Source organism: Neodiprion lecontei, chromosome 1, assembly GCF_021901455.1.
Source record: "Neodiprion lecontei isolate iyNeoLeco1 chromosome 1, iyNeoLeco1.1, whole genome shotgun sequence".
Lineage (NCBI taxonomy): Eukaryota > Metazoa > Arthropoda > Insecta > Hymenoptera > Diprionidae > Neodiprion > Neodiprion lecontei.
The window spans coordinates 9,790,963-9,812,287 of NC_060260.1; the positions used below are offsets into that span (position 1 = coordinate 9,790,963).

The following is a 21,325-nucleotide window of genomic DNA, read 5'->3' on the forward strand; positions in this document are numbered from 1 at the left end:
AAATGACAGTGAGAATTTATTGACCAAAGAGTCTTTCCGAGAAATTCGGAAGATGCTGAGAAGCGTGTAGAAATTGAAAAATTAAATACCAAATCTGAAAAAATAATTTCCTGTTAATTATTGGAGGTTGTCAAAGTAGTCGTTAATTAAAATATCCGTATAATTTCATTTGTAGGCAGTCTCGGAAGGTAAAAATGCCAACACAGGAGATATTAGCGAATGCTAAAAAATGCATGTCAATAAAATTTAGTGTGTCTATGGGGTGGACTTTTTAATAGCCCCAGGGGAATAGCTCGAAAATTATGAGCGATACAAAAAAATGCTTGACACAAAACGTGGAGGGTTTCGTGGGGGAAAAGATAATGCTGGTATGGGTTGACTTGTGAATTGCGAAATAAACTGTTGAGATTACTCGAGTACTTCGTGATTTTAGACGGGGGATACGCATTTTGATTAGATCTAACCGGCTGATAGTGGGATTGAAGACAAATTGAAAAACGTAAAAAGAATCATATCATTTTTCAAAATTTTCAGAAAGTGAAATGCTTGTCAATTATTTTCTGAGACATGGCATTAATCCCTGAATAAAGTTGCATTACTTCTTTGCGCTTCGTTTCGAAAGAAAGTCATTGAGTATTTCGCCGTTTGAAAAAGTTGAAAATTTTTTTGGCAATTCCCAAAAATTAAATGTTTTTTTTTTGCTATTTTGAACTGAACTTAAATTAACAATAAATCCTCCAATTTCGGGTCAGCGGTATAATATATGTTAAATTCCAGTAGCGTGAGGCAACAACGAATAACGATCTCTAACGATTATTTCTGCAGCGTTTCACTATAAGGGCCTTGACTCTTAGAGATGAGTGAAATTGCACGAAATCGTGACACAACGCCTGTATCAAAAGGATGTTTTTACACAAGGTTGAAGCTCGCAACGATGTATTTTTCATGAAAATCGTTGTATGGAAACTTTGAGGATATTCATTTTTTAAGGCCAACTTAAAATTTTTCAACTTGAAGCATTAACTTTTTTTTAACGGCCACCCTAGTATATATATATATATATATATATTATAGAAAAACCTGAATGATTTTTTGAAGTTTCGTCAAAATGAAACTAAAAATCATAATATGTATGTATATATATTTATATATTATTTTAGTTTCATTTTGACGAAACTTCAAAAAATCATTCAGGTTTTTCTCGATTTTTTACTACGACGGGGAAGAAAAGGCTCCAACGGTTAAATAACATCTCCGACTACTGGCTATTTTCTCATCCTTTCAAATACGGCTGCTACGGGATCCGTTCTATTTTATTCAGGGCCATTACCCGCAGTTCGCGAAATCTTGCGGTTTGCAACAACTTCTTACCTTGTCGCGGTTATGCAACGTTGTGTGTGGTAACGCGAAGCAACTTTACAGCTTCCGTCAACTAATTCCCAAATTATCGTCTCCGTTGCAAATGAGTTGTATTATTACACTCTACTGAGGGGAAAACCTGTTACGTATTTTCCCCGTGTAATTCAAGATCTTGTACATTTGGTGATTATAGGCACGTATATTATCCGACTTACTCTCTCCTAACATTTCCGGAGATCATATTATGCGTGTATATTATTATTATTATTATTATTATTATTATTATTATTATTATTATTATATGTATACAAAACGTTCGTAAACTAAGAGCCTGAAGTTAGTAACGTTAGCGTAGCGTAACATCGGGAAGAAAAATCATAGTTGAAGAATTTTAGAACCACTTTTTAGGAATTGGATTTTCAAAATATAAGTATGTTTCGTTTATCATGGCTGATGTAAATTTCAGACAATCCTAAAGCTACGCAGTAACGATTTTTCCGAAACCTGCATCGTTACAGTAACGTTACCGACTTCAACCTCATCGTCAACTGTGTTTATTATATTTTTGAAAACATACGAGAATTTGAAGATTCATTTACCTACAGACTGCTGACAATTTACATTCGTCATCTTCACATTAATCAAATTTTTAATTTTTAAGTTCCTTCCAAGTTTCCAGAAACCGATTTTCAAATTTTTTTCTCCCATCGTTAAACCAAAAGCTTGTGCTAAACGTTTGACTCCTTTTTTTCACTCCATATCGGATGACTAGATTTCAAAAATTTCCATTTCCCAACCCTATCACAGTTTATTCACATCTTCAAGTGATCTTTGTTACTTCGTATAACCCAAAAAACCTCCGAGTAACAAAATTCGGCCGGAAGCATCGGATTTTCAAAATTTTTTTTTTAATTTTCCATCCTCCAAATTGGACACGCCATCTTTGATTTAGATATTATCAAATTCCAACTTCAGACTGGTGATCAGCGACTCTGAAAACCCCCGAGTAACAAAATTCAGGCCAAAATACTGAGTGGAAAAAAATGTGTGACTTGAAGGGACGAAAGGCTGACTTTCGTTATTAGATTATAGAGGCATTGGAAGCTTTGTCAAATGCAGAATTCGTTCTTCGTGAATGGTAGGTTTAGTTTTCGTTTTTTATTCTTGGCGAGAGGTGCTTAACCCCCGGTCTTGAATCTCGCGACACGCTTGCATGACCACTTGAATTACCTACCAAGGTGCCTCAGTCAGTGACGTAATAGAGCGCAGAGCACGTGGACGGGTCTCGTGCTGTGCAGTTAAACGCGATTACTATGATCAAAGTAAGTGCAGTCTCCATATAAATATTTCAATATGGGAATTATGAAGCACACCACCCTGCTTCCGATGTTTTCTTCATACGGTAGTTTCTATTTTTCATTTCAATAACAGGCTTACGTACAGTGTTATTGTAACTTGTGGCTATTTTTGCGAACAAGAATTTTTGGACTTGTTTTTTTTTTTTTTTTTCATGTTCTTGAAAAGTTTATATCGTGATCTAGTTATTTTTTAATCATTTTGTACTTCTTACAAAAAAATTTACACGAATTTCATTCCGAAAGAGAAAATTTATACGAAATTTGCACGGATTGGTGAAAATTTTGCACAATCGTTTGAGCGAACTCAAATCGAATCGGTTTTGATCAAATCTGAAATCGAATTTAAGAAAAGGAATTCACTCAGCAACGAAATATAGGGGCAAGAAAAGGTTATCAGAGGCAAAATAAACATCGGCGTAGAGATTTTGCGGCCCGTGTTAAAATACCGATAAATATTTTCTTTCGGCCACTTTTTGCTCGGTTTTTTTTTTTTTTTCAACCGAATTTCTCACTTTGTCAATTCATTACTTTTGCACTCATCAAAAATGACTAGAAAGTTAATCTTGAAAGACCCAAAATTTGATGAAGCAAAAGTTAGCAGCAGACTCCCAGCAGAAAATAAGCCCACGCTCACAATCAGTAATAAAGTGCTCGATGTCGATTCTTTAAACAATCAATTGTTACCGGATTCAGGTCATTTTGATAAGAATAATGAGAAACGTGAAGTTCCACCGTTTGCTCGCCCCTTAAAAACTTATTTGGACGTAATTCAACCACACCACGACCCGAAATCTCCGTAGCACGTGAGAACCGCTGTGCGCGAAATTCAAAAAAGCGCGGGCTTATTTTCTGCTGGGAATCTTGTGACAACTCCAGCTTCATTAAAATTTTGCATATTTTTATAGGCACCAGTGAATGACGGTATTTCGCACGGTGTGGAGAGCGAGTTTTAACAAAAGTTTGATTATTTAATGCTGAGATTACGATGCGGTGACAGGTGGTAATTATTTGTATTGGAATCAGAGTATAATGCCAGTCATGTATGCAGGGTATAAGTGCCTCCTCAACTGCATGTGATCGGATCAAGTCTTAAACCGATTTATTCCAATTTATTTATGATTTTACCATTTTTCATAATTTTTTTTTTTTTGCCACTTGTTATTCTTCGTCTATTTCGAATACTGTATTCATGCATCGCAATCAATCGCGACCTGGAAATGACTCGAAAGCTTTTAGTAATCGTTACCGCACGCCGCACGTTTGAATTTATATATGTATATAAAAATAATAACAGAATATGTGAAATTATAAGTATTGCATGCTGCGTTTTAATTATCTCCGTTGTCGTCTTCCGTTTTTATTTTCACCCATGCACAAAGTTTTTAAAAAATTGGTCGTTCACTTATAGATTTACTGCGGAGCAAAGATTTTTTTGTTTGTTTTCTCGTCATGTCTTTGAATGTTTTGGAATAAGTATGTATAAATTATGCTATAGATATACTAGCTGGTAAAATACTTCTTTTCTCTGAAATTTTGGTAACGAATAGGTCATTATAAGTCTGGTAAACAGTCAAGACATGTGATTCGGAAAAATTGTGCGAAAACTCTGAGTTTGGTTAAGAACTTTATAGGAAAAATGGGTCACATCAATTTTCGTGAGTAAATAATTATACAATCCTGACGCCGATAGATCGTCTCATAATATTGGGAAAACATCGTTTGGTCAAGTTAGATTTTGAAAAAATTTCCACACGAAAAGTCTTGTTGCTTGATGTTTACTGAACACTGACTGGAATGTTTTATTCAAATGTATACAATAATTTCATAACAAAACATTTCATATATATTCTAAACATCCTTCGTCTAATTATCCAATTCAAAGAAAAAAAGTTATTTTCGAATACCCCACGTGATTTTAGAGGTGCTATTATTTCACAAACAATTATAAAAATCTATAGTTTAAGACGATGGTTACGTTTCCTAATGAAATTGCGAATGAATGACAATAACTGAAAAAAATTTCGGCATCTGTGCATGTTTGAAAGTATTGTTTTGTTCTTATTTCTAAGCCTGACACACAATTACATCGGCGGCACTCAACTGGCACCTAACTAAGTGAAAATCCCGTGAACACGCATAATTTTGAAAATTACGAGTTGCCCAAGATTCGTCCAAGATACGGCACATTGCGCACATTTCGCAACGATTTCTGTTTATAAAACGCTGATAGTCATACGGGTTCAAGGTACTACGTGCACTTCGTACTAATCGGAGTTACCAAAACATGTTTGACGTGTTTATACCGCCAGAGGTATGAACGACAGTAACGAGTCACCGAAATCGCTAGTCGTTTAGTGGCTTAGTTGGCCGTGTATTGTGGTGGAGTAAAAAAAAAAAAAAAAAAAATGAGGCCGTGCATGCATATAACGCGCGGAACCGAGGTCCGTCACTAATGTCTTCTAGGATCGTTTACATACTTTGTGCAATGCCGCCGCTATTTATACCTCTATATAATCCCGGCAGACAATAGGCAGTCAGGGGTTAATTAACCTTCGGAAATTAAAGGTACGAGCTGTGCATAATGTATTATGTGCAGGTCCATTACGCGCATATATGCTTGCGAACGCCTTGTAACAGAATCAACAAGGTTGTTGGACTAGGTTGGAGGTGCCTAATGCATTTGCCTCTATCTCACGCATACGGTCTTCTTTAACTTTTAAATTCCAAAAGTAAACGCAAACTTTTTTTTGTTTTGAAAAAAAAAAATTTGCGAAAAGATTGCACGGTATTCTTTAAATCACAGACACAATTTTTGTCAAATTGTATCCACCGCTAGGCGGCTGTGGTGTTATGAATGAAATGTATTAATAATATTTTTTCACGTGTGTTTTCCGTACGCAAAGTATCCGTTTCTGTCACGGTAGAGCGAGTCTGCGAATGCGCGGAGCACTGAAAATACCACTTTCAAGTTGTAGGAGATGAAAGTGGACTTTTCTGTACTGCGCGCATGCGCTGTCGCGAACAAATCTGACATTACGCGACCCTAACCTCAACTTCGGGTATCGTGAAAAAACGCTTAACAGACTCTTGTTATATGAAAAATCGTGTGCAACAAGGAGGCAACGGTCTTTTCGCCTTGCGTATTTGCAATATTCGTCTTCGACTCACCTACGACTCATATTGCCGAATAGACCGAGTTTACCCCTTCGTCACACAATATATCTACTATTGTCTGCAAAAGTGTCTAAATAAAATGCAATTATGCTAAATATTTGAAAAATTGCAATTCGTAGTACATTCTCTTTGCTGTTTTCGTTGCTGTCATGACTTCAACATTCGGCGTGAGCATAAGTGTATTTTCCGTTTACAGCGTGTTTTTACACAATATAAAATAGTAAAAATAGGTTTAATCACGCGTAGTATTTAGTTTCTTTTATATCTGTTTTAAGACGTTGTTCGAAATCGGTCCGATTAACAACTCAAGTTTCGCATCGAAACAAGATACTGACTGCAGAGTCACCAGGCGGTTCCAAATTTGAGTCAACTTTCCCTTGCTTTTTATACTAGTTTTTATCTGCACAGACATCATTTTTATCAACGAGAAAATTGACTGGATTTTGCGTGTAAGAACTTTGTTAACTTACGGTTGTTGAGAAGTATGAAAAAAAGTTGAAGAAAACGAACAAGTTTCATTGGAGTATCAATGAAGTAGAAAATTTCGTTTACTTACTGCGGACGCGTGTTCGTTTTAAATATACTGAACATCCCGACAACTTAACTCCTTGAAATAATCCTCAAATTGCAAAATAACGATTTTTTAATATCAAAGTTTCGTTACGTTTGACGTTATTAACTTTACTTTTGCGGATTTTTCAAACGTGTTGCCTTCTCTTATATCATCCTATCGCGTTTTTTTGCGGATATTTACTGTAGAATTTAAATCGATGAGACCGCTGGACTCGGGTGGTTAAGCTCTCGAGGCGACCTTAGTTGACCTTGACGCCCAAGGCGCCGATCATCGCGACGCTCAGTTAACGACATCGTAGAAAACTCACTTTCGGATTGACGGACAAGTTCGTTATATTCTGGGGTGCTCACATGTGCACGTGTATTGTTCATTGTCACGCGTAGCACTCATCTTTATCTACTTAAGTTCTATTTTATGAGGATAATGTCCAATCCTACGTTTCATCGATAATAAAAAACGGTAACCAATCACATGGTGAGAAATTCTCGCTTGTAAAGATTCACCTAATCTAGATAGTACAAGAATTGAACGACTTGAAATTTGATTAAAAATGTGACCGAAAATATTGATACTATTATAAGGTTTTGAGGTACGAAAAATAGAAATTATTCTTAGGTAACAAAAAGTAATAGTATATGAAGGGGGTAATTTATTATGAAAAAGAAATTCTATATCTACGTTGATTAGTGCAAACCTGAAGTAGGTATCGAAAGATCGGAATGACGTAAACTGTTTGGGATAAAAATCTGTAAAAATACGAATTGTTCAGATTTTTTCCACGAAGAATATAATTGAAAATGATTTGAGCAATCGAATTGGTTGAATGTCACGGACGTTGGTCAAGTTCACATTGGTGTACATGCATGTATTATGTAATGTTCGATACATCCACACGAAAAGTAGGTAATTAAGAAAGTTCTGTGCCCTATGCGCCAGTGAATTAATAGCAAGATAAGAATCGTTAAGAAAATATTTTACTCATTCGACATTTAGCTAAGAGCTGTAGCCCTGAGTGTAGCTATATACATCGATGTCATTCAACATATACTAAGATAATCTCTTGAAACTTGAAAATCAACGGCGCATGCGCGAGTTTTATCGGCTGTTCGTGCAGGCTGGCCATCCCGAGTTTCATCTGTTAAACTGTATCTGGCGGCGATGTAATTGATACGAATTTTCGAGGTTAGAATCTTAAATAATTGAGGTAGTGACTCGGAAAGGTTTGGGAAGCATTTGTTATTGGGTCGGAGAGTTGATTCTTCAAAGAACGTTCGGAATTTAATGCTTATGCACTTGGAAAACTCAAACATACACATTTTGTGCAAGTTGGCCCGCCTGCATTGCGGACAAGAATATCGATGCGGGAAGATTTCGCCGACCAATGAGACTGAATTATTTGGCGCATGCGCGGTTGATTTTCAAGTTTCAAGAGATTCTCCCGGTAGGTAGAACGTCTTACATACATGTGTGTTATTACACACGTTTTACTTGCAATTGGTGTCCTAAATTTTCAAGCTTATCGTTCGTCAACCTTTTACGATAAAGTAGCGGATCGGAGATACAGCGGGAACGACAGAAAATGCATACGGGGTCATTTATTCGCTACTGAATTCCAGCGGGATGCTGATGTGGAAATGCATTCGGTTTCGTGGTAGTTTAAACCGTAAGCGAGTCCCGAGATTGGCTGAGCTAGAGTCTATATAATTGAGATAAAGTAACAATAAGACGTATATTTATTATACTCTTCATATCTTGAGATTAACTGCAATACTAGTTATAAAATTTTATTTTGTGGCCAATTTATTTTTTGGCATCAAAAAGAAACAACGGTCACTTCACTAACCGTTAAACATATGTTGAAATTATTAAACTCAGGACAAAAAAAAAGTTATTCAAAATTTTTCTATACTCCTTAGGTTGAGGATTATTATTAAAAAAATACAGTGAAACGTAGACTGGTCAGAGTTATAGATTACCGGCGATTCGATATGGAATGGGACCTATACTTCAGCGACATTTTTTTTTCGCAATATTCTAATATTCCATGTAACACGTACATCCGAAATTTTTTCCAAAAAAATGCACGCGTTCCACATAACTAACGCAACTGATTGAAGTAGAACGAATAGACTATACCCTCCACGAAAAAGGAAGAAACGTTTAAACTTGAAGGAAAAAACGAGCTGCTTATCTTTTCCATTCTTTCCACGTGCGATACGACACGTATATATATATATATATATATATATATATATATATATATATATATATATATATATATATAATACCCATGTATACGTATCAATGTAACAAAATATAATACACGATACGAGTAACGTATAGATTACCGGTCAATGTTGCGTAGGAAGTGTTGCGCGGTCGTAAGACAGACCGCGTCCAGGGTTCCCTGGTAAAATGTCACCCATCCGTCGTATGGCGGTAGGGGTAAAATAAATGAACGCCGTTTTCCGGTTACAAAACAGGGATTCGCGAGTGGCAGGTGGCGCGATTCGTAGCATGACGTGCGGCCCTCCCCATTGGCCCTCGCCGCTCAGCTGACGCTCACCAGCTTCGCTCTACCTTCCCCCCCCCTCATCTTTCGTGCGTGCGCCTTGCGCTGTAACGGGTTACTTATTGCGAATAAAAAGTAACGGATCACGTGCACAGTATATATATATATATATGTGCGTCTGTGTGTGTGTGTAGGTATAGCCGAAGAAAGCTGTTCTCTTATTCTGGTTACATTTAGGATGTTATTTCCTTTGTTTGTGGAGATCGATTTGGGTGACCTTGGTCATGTCTCGTTACAAAGGGGTCTATTTGCTATTATATATATATATATATATTTGGAAAATGAAATAGCAATTTCGATTGTTTTAGTGCTTTGATTACTTAACGGAGTCACTGTTGTAGTGGAAATTTTTAGAAAAATCGGTTTGCCCGCATCGGATCGGGTTCGAAACTGGTCCTTTGTTGCAATTGATAGAATTGGCATAAGAACACGGACTTTTTCTTTTTTTTTTGTATGCAGTATTGAAAAAGTTTTCTCAAATTTTTGAATTGTACTTTCTTTTTCTTTCTTATTTTCTTACTTACTCCATTTTCGAGCAATGCAAATTATATATTCATCGACAACTGCTGCTTGGTCGAATTCATTTTTTTCCGTGCGAAATTTGGGAGAGAGAGAGAGATTAGATTAGATTAGATTTATCAGAGACTAGGGATCCAGAAGTCAATAACTAGAGTTCCCGTATAGCGTAAGCATTATGCAAAATATACATATCAAGGTGATTATTTACATATGGTAGTAGATAAAATCTACTCGCATTATATCGCATTATACAAAGCTTAATATTATAACAATCTTATTAGTATTCAGACTAATGAAGTATACAAAAAGAAAACAAAGCAAGTATTAGTATAATAAAAAAAGAGAAAAAATAACAAAGAAGGGCGCAAACAAAATTAGTGACTAATAACTAGCCTAGGCTACACACCAATGGTGTTACTTACAACCCTTTATCACATTTAAATTTACTAAACAAATGGGCAAACAGATGCTGCCTAAAGCAAGGGCGTTCGTACATGTTCCTAACGCAGATCGGGAGTTTGTTCCACTTTTCGGCGCACGAGACAAAAAGCGAATCACGCAAATAATTCAGACTTGCCTTAGAAATTACAAGATCAAGATGCGTCGCGCGCTTCGTTCCAGGACGCTCCGGGGCCCTAAACCTGCATCTATTTGCGAGATACGAAGGTTGGCCAGTACGCAAGACGGATGCCAGGAAGAACATAGCTAGGTACTCAATCCTATAAGCGTATGGTACAGGTTCAGCTGTATGTATGCGGGAGAAATGTGGCTGCTTTTATGGACACCCGTCACAAACCGTACAGCGGCATTCATGCTTCTACCAAGCTTCGTTGCAAGCTCACCTGAGATCGAAACATATAGCCCTGCACAATAATCAAAGTAGGGCATTATGAGTGCTCTAACCAGAGTAAGTTTACATGAAAGTGTTAGGGAATGACCGCATCGACGAAGACGATAAAGAGCAGCCGTACACTTTCTTCTAATTACGCCGCATTCAGCTCGAAAAGTTAACGCAGAGTCAAGGTGTAACACCCAAAATCTTCAGCGTCTCGCTGACGTGTACAACGGTGCTGCTAAGCAGGATGTCAGGTGCAACGACTGAGGAGAGCCTTTTGATAAAGCTGCCCGAGCCAAACCAAATTGCACCGGTTTTCGCAGTATTAATGAGAAGTGAATTGGATCGCGCCCAGTTAGCAACATTAGTCAAGTCCTCATTAACGCGTCGAATGATATCCGGAAAGTCGGTGAAAGAACCATGAAGATAAATGCAGAAGTCGTCAGCGTACAGATGGTACGAACAATGCTTCAGTACAGAACCGATGTCGTTGATGAATAACGAAAAGAGTACCGGGCTCAAGATGGAACCTTGCGGCACACCCGCACTTCTACCTAGGGGTTGAGAACACTCGCCTGAGGGGGACACCACTACCTGAGTCCGACCCGTCAGATATGAGCAAAACCAATTACAAGCCGACGCAGGAAATCCCATATTATACAGCTTGTCACAGAGCAACTGAATATTTACCAATTTTTTTTTTTTTTTAAGATTAGATTAGATTAGATTTAGAGAGAGATAACTCTAAGGTTGTCTCTGTTTGCCTAGGACTTGACAAAAAAACAACAGTCCACTGAGAGTCTCAGCGTTATATATGACTGTTCGAGTTTTTTCCTTTTCAATTTCCGAGCCGGAAAAGCCGGAAAAGTATAGTTAGAAGCAAGTAGAAGAAACAAAAAATATGTGATTTATGAACGATTTCTATTTAATTACCATTGGATTCTACAAATCGAATTCTTCGCAAGCTTCGATTACTATTAACCATCGCGTAATTAATCATCTCATTCTACAAAATTATACAGTTAATCCTGGCTTGATACTCATAATTACTGAGAAACGTTACAAATTCATTCATAACAAGACTCCGCAATTGCACATCCCGGATTTTCCCGTATCCCGTATGGTTATAAAAATCTTACTCTTCGTGAAATATACGCAACAGCAACTGAACTTTTCATTGTAAAATATACAACAACGCTCTGTAATACAAACAATTTAAAATTCGATATTTTGCATCAATGACTATAAATTTACGTATTCGACGTTTCGAATACATTTTACTCCAGAATCGTCCGATCGAAGAAGCTGGTAACGCCGCCGCGGTAAGTCATCGAGCGTGCACGCTCTTCGAATGTGCATCGTCCGTAATAGGTTATGAAACAGCTGTGAGGATCTTCCGCGCGGCGATAAAGATAAAGAAAGAAAGAAAGAAGTAGTTACTACGAATTCCGATATTATATACGTGACGTTACGCGATAAGAATAACAAACCCGCATACTACACGAATCTCGGTGGGGTCCCCCCCCCCCCTCCCTCCGACCCCACCAATCCGTCGGTGTATCACTTTATCTGACGTTCTCCTTGACCGACGGAGTATCTCTTCTGACTCATTTTCCGCGCGATGCGAAACTTTGCGACTGCGTGCTGCGTGACTCGGAATCGTACGCAATTGTTATTATCGGCTGATCAACCGGCGTTGCTGAAAATGCTCGAAGAGTGGAATTGCGGCGACATGGGGGGGCGAGGGAAGGAGGAAGAGAGACGCATCGGCGCTCGTCTAGGTCTAGACGACTGCGCAAGCCGCGGAAGATACTGTTGTCGAAAATCGTGGCTCATTGCCCTGCGGCGGTGTGTCACGATCAAGGCCAATGTCAAGGTCGCGGCGTAACACGTTTCGTCTATGTTTATACGACCGACGACGAGGGTTATCGGCGGAGCAAGCCGGCCGTTTACCTCTATCCAAACATCGCGGTACAGTTGGGATGCGATTTGAAATTGAAATTTTTCTGTACCCACTGTTTTATCTTTCTAATTGTTGGCCGATCGGCGCAGGTGGGGCAGGGTGGGGGAACTGGTAGCCTGAATCCAGAATTTCGACTTATAGATTCTGCGGTAGCTTCGGCCGCCATCTTGGATTTATAGGGAAATTTGTCGTTGTGAAATAACTCGGGAGTTTTCAACTTCTGACCGATAATTGTCGTAACTAAACTTGTGGAAATTTCAAGTCTTTACAACTTTGGTCTTGACAATTCTTTGTCTAAGATCGATATTTGTCGATCTGAAGGTATTGAAAAGTTTCATCGAAATTCGGGATTTAGATCACCAAAGCGTTTATTAGAAAAAGGAAACAGTGGTATTGATAAACTGTAATTTCAGGCGTTCTTTTTTTCACGTAACGACTGTATCGTGATGCTTGGCACTTCGCCCCTTCGCGGATCGTTGTCACCGAGATGTTTAATGCTCGAGGGGGGCTTTCGTGGGGTGGGAAAACAGTTCGAGACAATGGACGAACCTCGACGATGGATCGGGTGTACAGTCGATACCAAAAACGACAAAAACGACACAGGCTCTGACTGAGTAGAAGCGGTTTAAATTCGACCAGAACGATCTCTCGTTAACGCATAGTAATGAAAAGTATAAAAAAGCGGGTAATTGAAGGCTTTTAAGCTTTTATAGAGTATTCCATCTCTTGTTTAATACCAGAAACCTGATATGATTTGAAAAATTTTAGTTTACTCCTTATATCTGTACGTACGAGTTTTTTATAAATGACGAAAAAATCGTTGATAAAAACGTTGTGAGCAAAATCGTCAACAGATATCTCATTCTTTATCTAGAAATACTTATGAACATTATTATAAAAATTCATTTCCACGAATTTGTAGAGTATTAATTTATAAACGAAATTATTTCTGATCCATCAAATCGGTTGAATGACAAAATTTTTCTGGATTTGGATAATGGAAAACCGATCTAAATTTGTTGAGAATTTAGTTCTCCTTAATCGTTTTTCCAGCTTTGAGTTCTTTTCCATCTTATGCTGGTGAAAGATTCTTGTAATATAATGCAACTTCATCGTCTTTTTGAATTTCACTCATTTCTTAGCGATACTGTCTTAATAATAAATCTTTCGGAATGGCTGTATAAACTATAAAGTCGAGACAAAAGATTATTGCGTTCTTTATCCCGATGAAGTAGGAAATTTTTCTGTTTTTTTTTTGTTATTTAAATGAAATTCCAAGTTGGCATTTAATCCTGGAATGGCAACCCTTATTCTTCGATCACGAATTAGTTCATTTCCGCATCCACTCGACTTGGAACAACTTCAATTCGTGTGACACGACGATCAGTGAGGGTCCGCCTCATTGTTGTCCGCTACCGGAAGCAACGGGATCTCGTTTTTTTTTTTTTCTTTTTTCTTTTCCAAGCCCGAGATAAGTGACTGTAAGGTGTAAATGTGCCTAACGCTTGAAACTCGCTTTCACTTCACCATCTAGGTAAATTGGTTTTACATGGCAGACGTTAAACCAAGGAGATCGGTGCGAAAAGTAACAGTGGAGATTATAGAAATGATATTTTATATCAAACACTCGAACCGTTGATCATAATAATTAAACCGATACGGGAATAAAAATCCAACCTTTTTCCACTAAACTCATACAAGTATGAATTATCAGGCGTTGCTTTATTCCTCATCCGAACCATAATAATGAACCTAATCAAGTAACTTAACGATCTCACGTAATTAATCTGCACGCTTTGTTATGATGTTGTCAAATTTCTACTCGTTAGAAAAGTTTCGTTTGTGCCATAAAAACTACGAAACCGTAGTATACGTTACTAAATAACCTGTGCCATGTTTTTACCGATTCATTGTACATCGTTTTGAATGTTGCGAAGTGTGCGAGCCTAGTCACAGCTTGTTTTCACTATTCGTCGTTTAAAAAGTTGCTCCAGATATAAACGAGAAACGTTATGGATGAACGGGATCGAATACCTATATAATAATATTCTAACGGACGAATCGAACAGTGCGGTTGGGTTTCGCCTCGGAAAGAAATGTGGCCATGACGATTAAACGAAATACAAAGAAAACAAAAAAAATTGTGTTTGTCGTTTAATCGTTAGATCTATCTAAGTTGTCGTTGGCGTGTGATGAAATATTTTGTGCTTTTGAAAATCGTAATCACTTGCAACACTTTATTTTACATATTTTGAAATGAATCTTACGTAATTGTGTGATGAAAGATAACAAACATGCGTTAATTTATTTGACCGATGGTCAACGACGATAGCAAACTGTCAATTTTTGCGTCGTTGATAATACCGACTTTGAGGAGCCTATTTGTTTGGTGTCTTACCTGCTGTTCGAAAGAATAAAAAGAAATTTATAAAGTTTTTGATTGAAATATGCAAAGTTTTTTTTTATTTTCAAGTGTAGATTATTTAGGGAATACGATAATCGAGAATCAACGGTTTTTGTTATTGTAGCTGAGAAAGGGATAAGTGATCGTGTATTCCAACGATCAGCTGTCAAAGGCTTGCGGTGACTTCTTTGTGTAACAATTCACTTTTTACGATATTTGCAACTTCATGCACCCACATGATTTTCAGTAAATCAAAGTAATCTAATTGCCCCGTCTTCGTGACTTGGGTCAATTTCAGGTAAAAATATTCATTCATCTTGCACTTATCATATCAAATATGTAATTGGTAAATAGGGCAATAATAATAATTGACACTCTAATCATATAAATTTATTTAGTATTGCGTCGTTCGTGGGAGTAAAAAACAAAAATCGATCGCGGTAAAAATCAATCGATTATAGTCGATTAATCGGGAAAACATAATCGATTATTTTTGGTCATCCTTACCGACTACTCGCAACGCAAAGCAAGGTGGCAAAGCCTCGGAAATACGGTGCAACAACCTTGGATCAGCTGATTGCGGTAAACGGACCGTTCAAATTGGTCCAGAACAAACCGGCCACAAATAGGACGAGAATGGTAAACGTCACAGACACCGACGCCCGGCGTCCCGGCGCATCGAGTAAGCTGAGCTTGCGCCGCTTGAAGGCAGAGCGTCCTCAGAGCTTAGTCGACAGTCGATAGGCGGACGTAGCTCAGCCACGACGAAACAAGCCTCGATGTTTTTTCCATCAGCATGTAGGCTATTCAGATTTATCGTCAGGTGAATAATTACGATATCGCGAACCGGAAGTACTCGTATTTTTAAGGAGGTAAAGACGAATAGAGAACCAGTGCGTGAATGTTCGTGGGAGAAATTTTTCGTTTAGCACGATTGCGGCGAAGTTCCAAGAGTGCACGAAACCGCGAGTCTTTTTCAGGCTTTCTCATTAACTGTAAAAAAAAAGAAACAACAAAAAAAAAAAAAAAATTAACAGATAGTCTCATGTTTTTAATCCTGGAGAAAAATTTTGATCCGTAACGTGTGATAGCCTCGGATCTTCCCTCGGACAGTGACCGGTTATCGCTCCACCTATTTTCGATGCTTCTGGAAAATTCGCTACGGATTTTTCCATGGAATTAACAGATTACGTGAAAATATTCGACAAGGAATAAATCGGCGATGACAAGTCGATCTGATCTAGATTTCTGGGCTTTCTGATACTCCGAAGTGCATGATGTTATCGTTTAAAAAATTAGGAGAGCTTCCGGAGGAGGATGATTAACTCGACCCACGCGGAGCCGGTTTTACTTTATCCTAAAAGTGTGAGGATCGTGATGAAGAGTTTGCTTGATCAACTGCAATGGGCCATATGCGAATTTGAAGATGGCTTATAGCGTAGATTCTGTGTGGTGATGAAATTAGTCGGATAACAAAGAAATATTCTAATCAATGCACAAGTCAGATAAGCGTCGGTTCATTTGGATAAACTGAAACAAAATAGAGATTCAATCACATTAATACTCAATTTTTCACAGCCATTGTATCGATTAGTGACGATTAGTCGTGTAGTCGTGTAAAATGATCGAACTATTGTTATGGAGTACGATTTCCTGGTTTTATAAAGTTCCAAGCTTCAAGTTCGTTCTATTTTATATCTTACAGTCTTCAACCACTTACAAGTAGAGGATAATACATTTTTTCTCGATACTTTTGTATTTTTACGCTAGAATTTATTGTAAGTGTCATTGCAGCAAATTTTTTTTATAAAACATTTGTTCCATTCGTACAACACAACAAAAGCTTTTCGGCTGCTGAAATTTGAAAAAATTATATATTTTTCTCATTTATCAAAGTTCTTGCCATCTGATTCGCTTTATCTAATTGACATTGAAATCATTCTTCAAAGCCAGTGCGGTTTTTATCTCGCGATTTTATCTTCTACTGGATTATTTTTTGGCCCTGATGCCAATGGCAAAGGATTGAACTAACGAATTTGCAACATACAGCTCACATCTTTACTACAAATAATAGGAAATTTTGCATATGGAAAATGAGAAGAATGCCATATTCAGCAGACTAAGCTTTCTAAACGAGAGAGAAAAAAAACGCCTAGTTTTCTGAAAAACGTACAGTTCAAAGTGCCTAATTGGCGAATTGAGAAAAAGTTGATTCACTATCCGTTCCTAAAAACAAAATTGCTTAAAAAATTATGTATATACAGAGTATGAAAATGTGGAGAAAGCATAAGATCAGTGAAGTAGATAAGTAATTATGGGTTAAATGTCTTTTAAAACAAGTCTGATTAAGTAAAAACTGTCCACCCTACGTTTTTATTGGAACGGAATTACTTCAATGCTTGAAAAGCTTTTTACGATTGTTTCAAGCTTATGTTCAAACAGTTGGCACTTTTGCCGTGCAAACATTTTTAGGATTATGTACCGACCTCTACCTTTTTTTCCACTAGTTCGTTTCTGCACGGACACGAGTCCGTGAATTTCAAATCATTCCAGCATGACGAATGAAAAAAACTCTATTCGACTACAAAACCTAGCCTTTGGAACTTTCGTCGTGCGGTCCTTTCCTTGAAGTTTAATTTTTTACGAGTTTAAAGTTCGTAACGTTAACGCAGCGATTCGGTTTTAGAAAAAAAAAAAAATTTAGAATAACTGTCTGAAATTGAGTAACATGTATTTTTAAAAAGAAAAGCTTATATTTAGATTTTTTCGAAATTGCACTCATTCGAAGTCCTTCTACATTTTCAAAACAGTGATCTTGTTTTCAATATTTCTTTACACTATCGTTACTAACTCCAATCTGGAAATTCTTTAGGAATATAAATACGTTTGAAGTACGAACATTTATCACTGATCCGTTGACACTCGTCAGGATTTGCGAATTTTTTTTTTCATCTGGTTCAACGGCCAGATTATGCGCTTTCCACATACTCAGTTATGCAATATATACGATGTTAATTCGATAATGAATCCACCTCAATATCGCACAGTCCGGAGTATGTATTTAAAGTATACATTAAACGGTCATTGTTGAAATTTCATTAAACCCGAATGTGTAATGAATGATAATGAAAAACTTTGAAAAAAATATATGACAAAAAAAAAAACCTATTTTACAAACGACACGGATTGATGTTGATGTAAAATGAAACGAACACGTGACAGAATACAAGTTTCGATAATTATATCGTGATGGAAATCCGTATGTTATGTTTCCTCTACATAAGTACTAACGTACGAAATAAAAAATTTAACGAAACGGCAGAAAAAAATTTTACTTTTTTTCAGCAAATTTATACAGATCGTGTTTTCATCTGCTATCTCGTAAAAAAATCACGCGAGTCGAACATAATTCAAGTTGCGTCCTCTTGACAATTTTTTTTTATAAAAATTTAAAAATATTAGCAATAGATTTCTCATCAGTTTCTTGTCGAGCCTTCTATATCGATCTCTACGATGCATGGATTTTTTTTTTCAATCAATTGCGTATAAGTATGTATAAAAGTATCGTTTTAATAAAAAAGTGTTATTTATAAGTTTGAACTGACGGTTTGCGTGGTTGCGTGACTACCAATTCGTTTAGCATACATGCATATATACTCACGTATTCAATATATCGACGGTTACATGAATTTCCGTAGAGAAGTCTTTGCAGCAATTTCATAAATGAATAATTTCGACGCAAGTCTGGTTGATTTTTATCTTGGTTAAAACGCAGCTGGCTAATTAAGGTCTTACTCTATGAATTCATGTGTAATATTTAAAGATTTTCGAAGACGTTTGCTTAATTACATAGTTTGAACATCTTAAATCATGATAATTAAATTTTTTTATTCAAAAGTCGTTAAGTTGGACGGGTTTCAAGTTTAAAAAAAATGTCTTCACTCTTATTTCGTTATTAAGAACTCAAAAACTTGCGGATTGATAGTATCCGAAGTAACAAACAGCTATAAATTGAAAACAACCGTGTCGACTGATAATAAATTCGTACAAAATCCGTTTATTCATTCTCGAAATATCGGCGCAGAAACAAAATTTGTCTCACTCACTCATATACACATGCGTACCGCGATATTTATCTGAAGTATAATATCACAGGCCTGCGATGGTTTTTCTCCGTCAAAACTGAATAGTAATTTCGGTAGGTATCAGGTACGATTATACATATAAAAAAAAAAAAATTAAAAACATTCTATCACGTGAATTTTCTGAGAAATTGTTTTTTCTGCTTCGTAGTACTGCTAAAGATCACTTCCAATTTCTGTGTTAATTTGTATATGTTCTTTATGGCGATTCTGAGCATATTTAGAGTTACGTAAGTACAAGAGAAAATGATTGAACAGGAGTATTGAAGAAATTAGAAAAAGATATCACAAGTATTTCTGATTCATCCAGTCATTTAAGTTTTGATCAAAACTAACGCTGTTCATTTTATAACTGAATATTCAGTTTTATATTCGTTATATTTTATTTTCTAATAAAAATTTAAAAAAAATCTATACACACGCATTTGTTGAATAAAAATAAATTATTAATGAAAAAAAAAATATCGTTGTCTTGAGGGGAAATTAAAAGTTATATTTCGCAGGCCTGTGTAATTTCCCTTGCTCTCTTTTTTCACTAGAAATAGCTGAGCGAGAAGTTAATTATAGACATATCTTTCACGTGCTACAAGCGTCGTGTATTATGTGCGAAATCACGTTACGTAATTTATTACCGGCACGAAAGAACTTAGGAATATATTCCGTAGGTTGTATATAAATGTGATGTATAATTATTTGTAAATATGACTACGTAATTTGTTCAAGTTGGAACAAATTTTAAAAGCTGGCATGAACGAGGCGGTGAATTTTATTAAGGAAGTGTGCAATAGGGTCAAATTTTTGTTCACGATAATGACTCACCTATCATGCAAATTGTTTTTCCTAACTTATCGCTCGACATTTAATTTTATTCATGACGATACGATTCCTGCTTAATATTCTGTATTTACTTAAGCATGAAAACTGGTCTCGAACAATTATTTTCTCATTAGATAATGCAAATTGGTTTTATGCGGGTAATCTAGAAAATTTCGAAAGCTAATAATTTTACGTTATTCAAATTGACGGCAATTTCGAGAAAATTTTTGCTCCACGTAATTCCAGACATAATTCTACCCTGCAGTTTTATTTTTCTTTTCATTTTTCTCAGAATGTTTCACACAATACACTCAAAATGGCAAAATAAATTTCATTACTCATTTTCTAATTTTACCACTTACTTTCACTGATATCTGAAATTTGATTATTCCGGATCATTTAAAATGTGCGAAAGTATACATCAACTTAAAAGCGTTTAAATTTTCAAAACTTGACAAACTTGAAAAAAGAAACAGATTTTTTGGCAATAAAAAATAAATCTGTAACTTGTCCATTCATTCGATATTTTTTTTTCTACCGGCTGCAGGCGATGCCCGAAATAAATCGTTTCAATTGCGATAGTCGTAAGATGGAATGGTCTAAGTGACGATGATAATGATTAGAATAAATTTTTTCCTATCGAGAAATTCATTATGTTTTTGGTCTTGGGTTACAGAACTAGAGTAAGGATGTCGCCGAACATAACGAGCGCACCAACGGGGGTGCTTTTCGAGGGCGAGACGGTGGAAGACACGACGATCGTGGCGCCAGAAATCCAAAAAGAGAAGCCACAGTACGTCAGACAAATCGTCTGGCGAAATGTAATCATATTTGTCTACCTCCACCTCACCGCTCTCCACGGCTTCTACCGTATTTTCACCTCTGCCAAATTAACAACTACGATATTCGGTAGGTTTTTTTTTTTTTTAAGTCAATCTATTAATTATAATTATTAACTAGTAAAGCACTGCCCACACATCTGGAAAATTTGGAAAATCTCGAATTGACTGGGGATTTTTAATTTGGTCGTGGAAAGAACTGAAAACATCAGTTTTCTATCATAGGAATCAGAAATCATTTTTTGAGGTAACAAGTTTACTTTTTTTTGTCGAGGTAAACTGACTTTTTTGCATATTATATTTTTCTTCAATTTGAATTGCATTTGAACCGAATATAAAGTCAATAACAGGATGGCCACTGGCCAGAAAATTCTGGAAAAGCTGGAAATGTCATGGAACTCTGAAATCATGGAATAGTCAGGGAAATGTCTGGGATTTTAACGGAAAGTCAGGAAATCGTTTACTACGTGTTGTTTTTTTCATCCAAACACGTCCCACAGTTTTTTTTTTTTCAAGCTTGAGACAAATTAGATTCAATACAAATTTTTTTTTACCATCGCCGGAAGTTTCTCTTCAAACTTTGAATATTCCTAAATATTATCTTATAAACGAGTTCGTACTTACATAAAACAAAAAAAAAAAAAAAAACACGATGTTGAATATACTTATATTTTTATCAATTTGCTATAATCAGTTTATCCGAATTGATCGGGGAAAATTATAAGGTTTTTGTCTGGAAATCCTGGAAAAGTCGGGGAATTTCTTGATGG

General features: G+C 36.5%; 1 protein-coding gene across 3 annotated transcripts in view; it reads left to right on the forward strand.

Moving 5' to 3' along the window:
* The window catches only part of LOC107219267 (acyl-CoA Delta-9 desaturase), a 47,072-nt gene that overhangs the window by 13,568 nt on the left and 12,179 nt on the right, over positions 1-21,325 (forward strand). For 2 of the 3 annotated variants that reach the window (XM_046729799.1, XM_015657437.2), the window contains exon 2: positions 20,393-20,625. In XM_046729799.1, the coding sequence (XP_046585755.1) occupies positions 20,393-20,625 (233 nt within the window). Of the gene's footprint in view, positions 1-15,488; positions 15,582-20,392; positions 20,626-21,325 lie in introns of those variants that run through there. The other variant, XM_015657436.2, reaches the window with a different exon arrangement.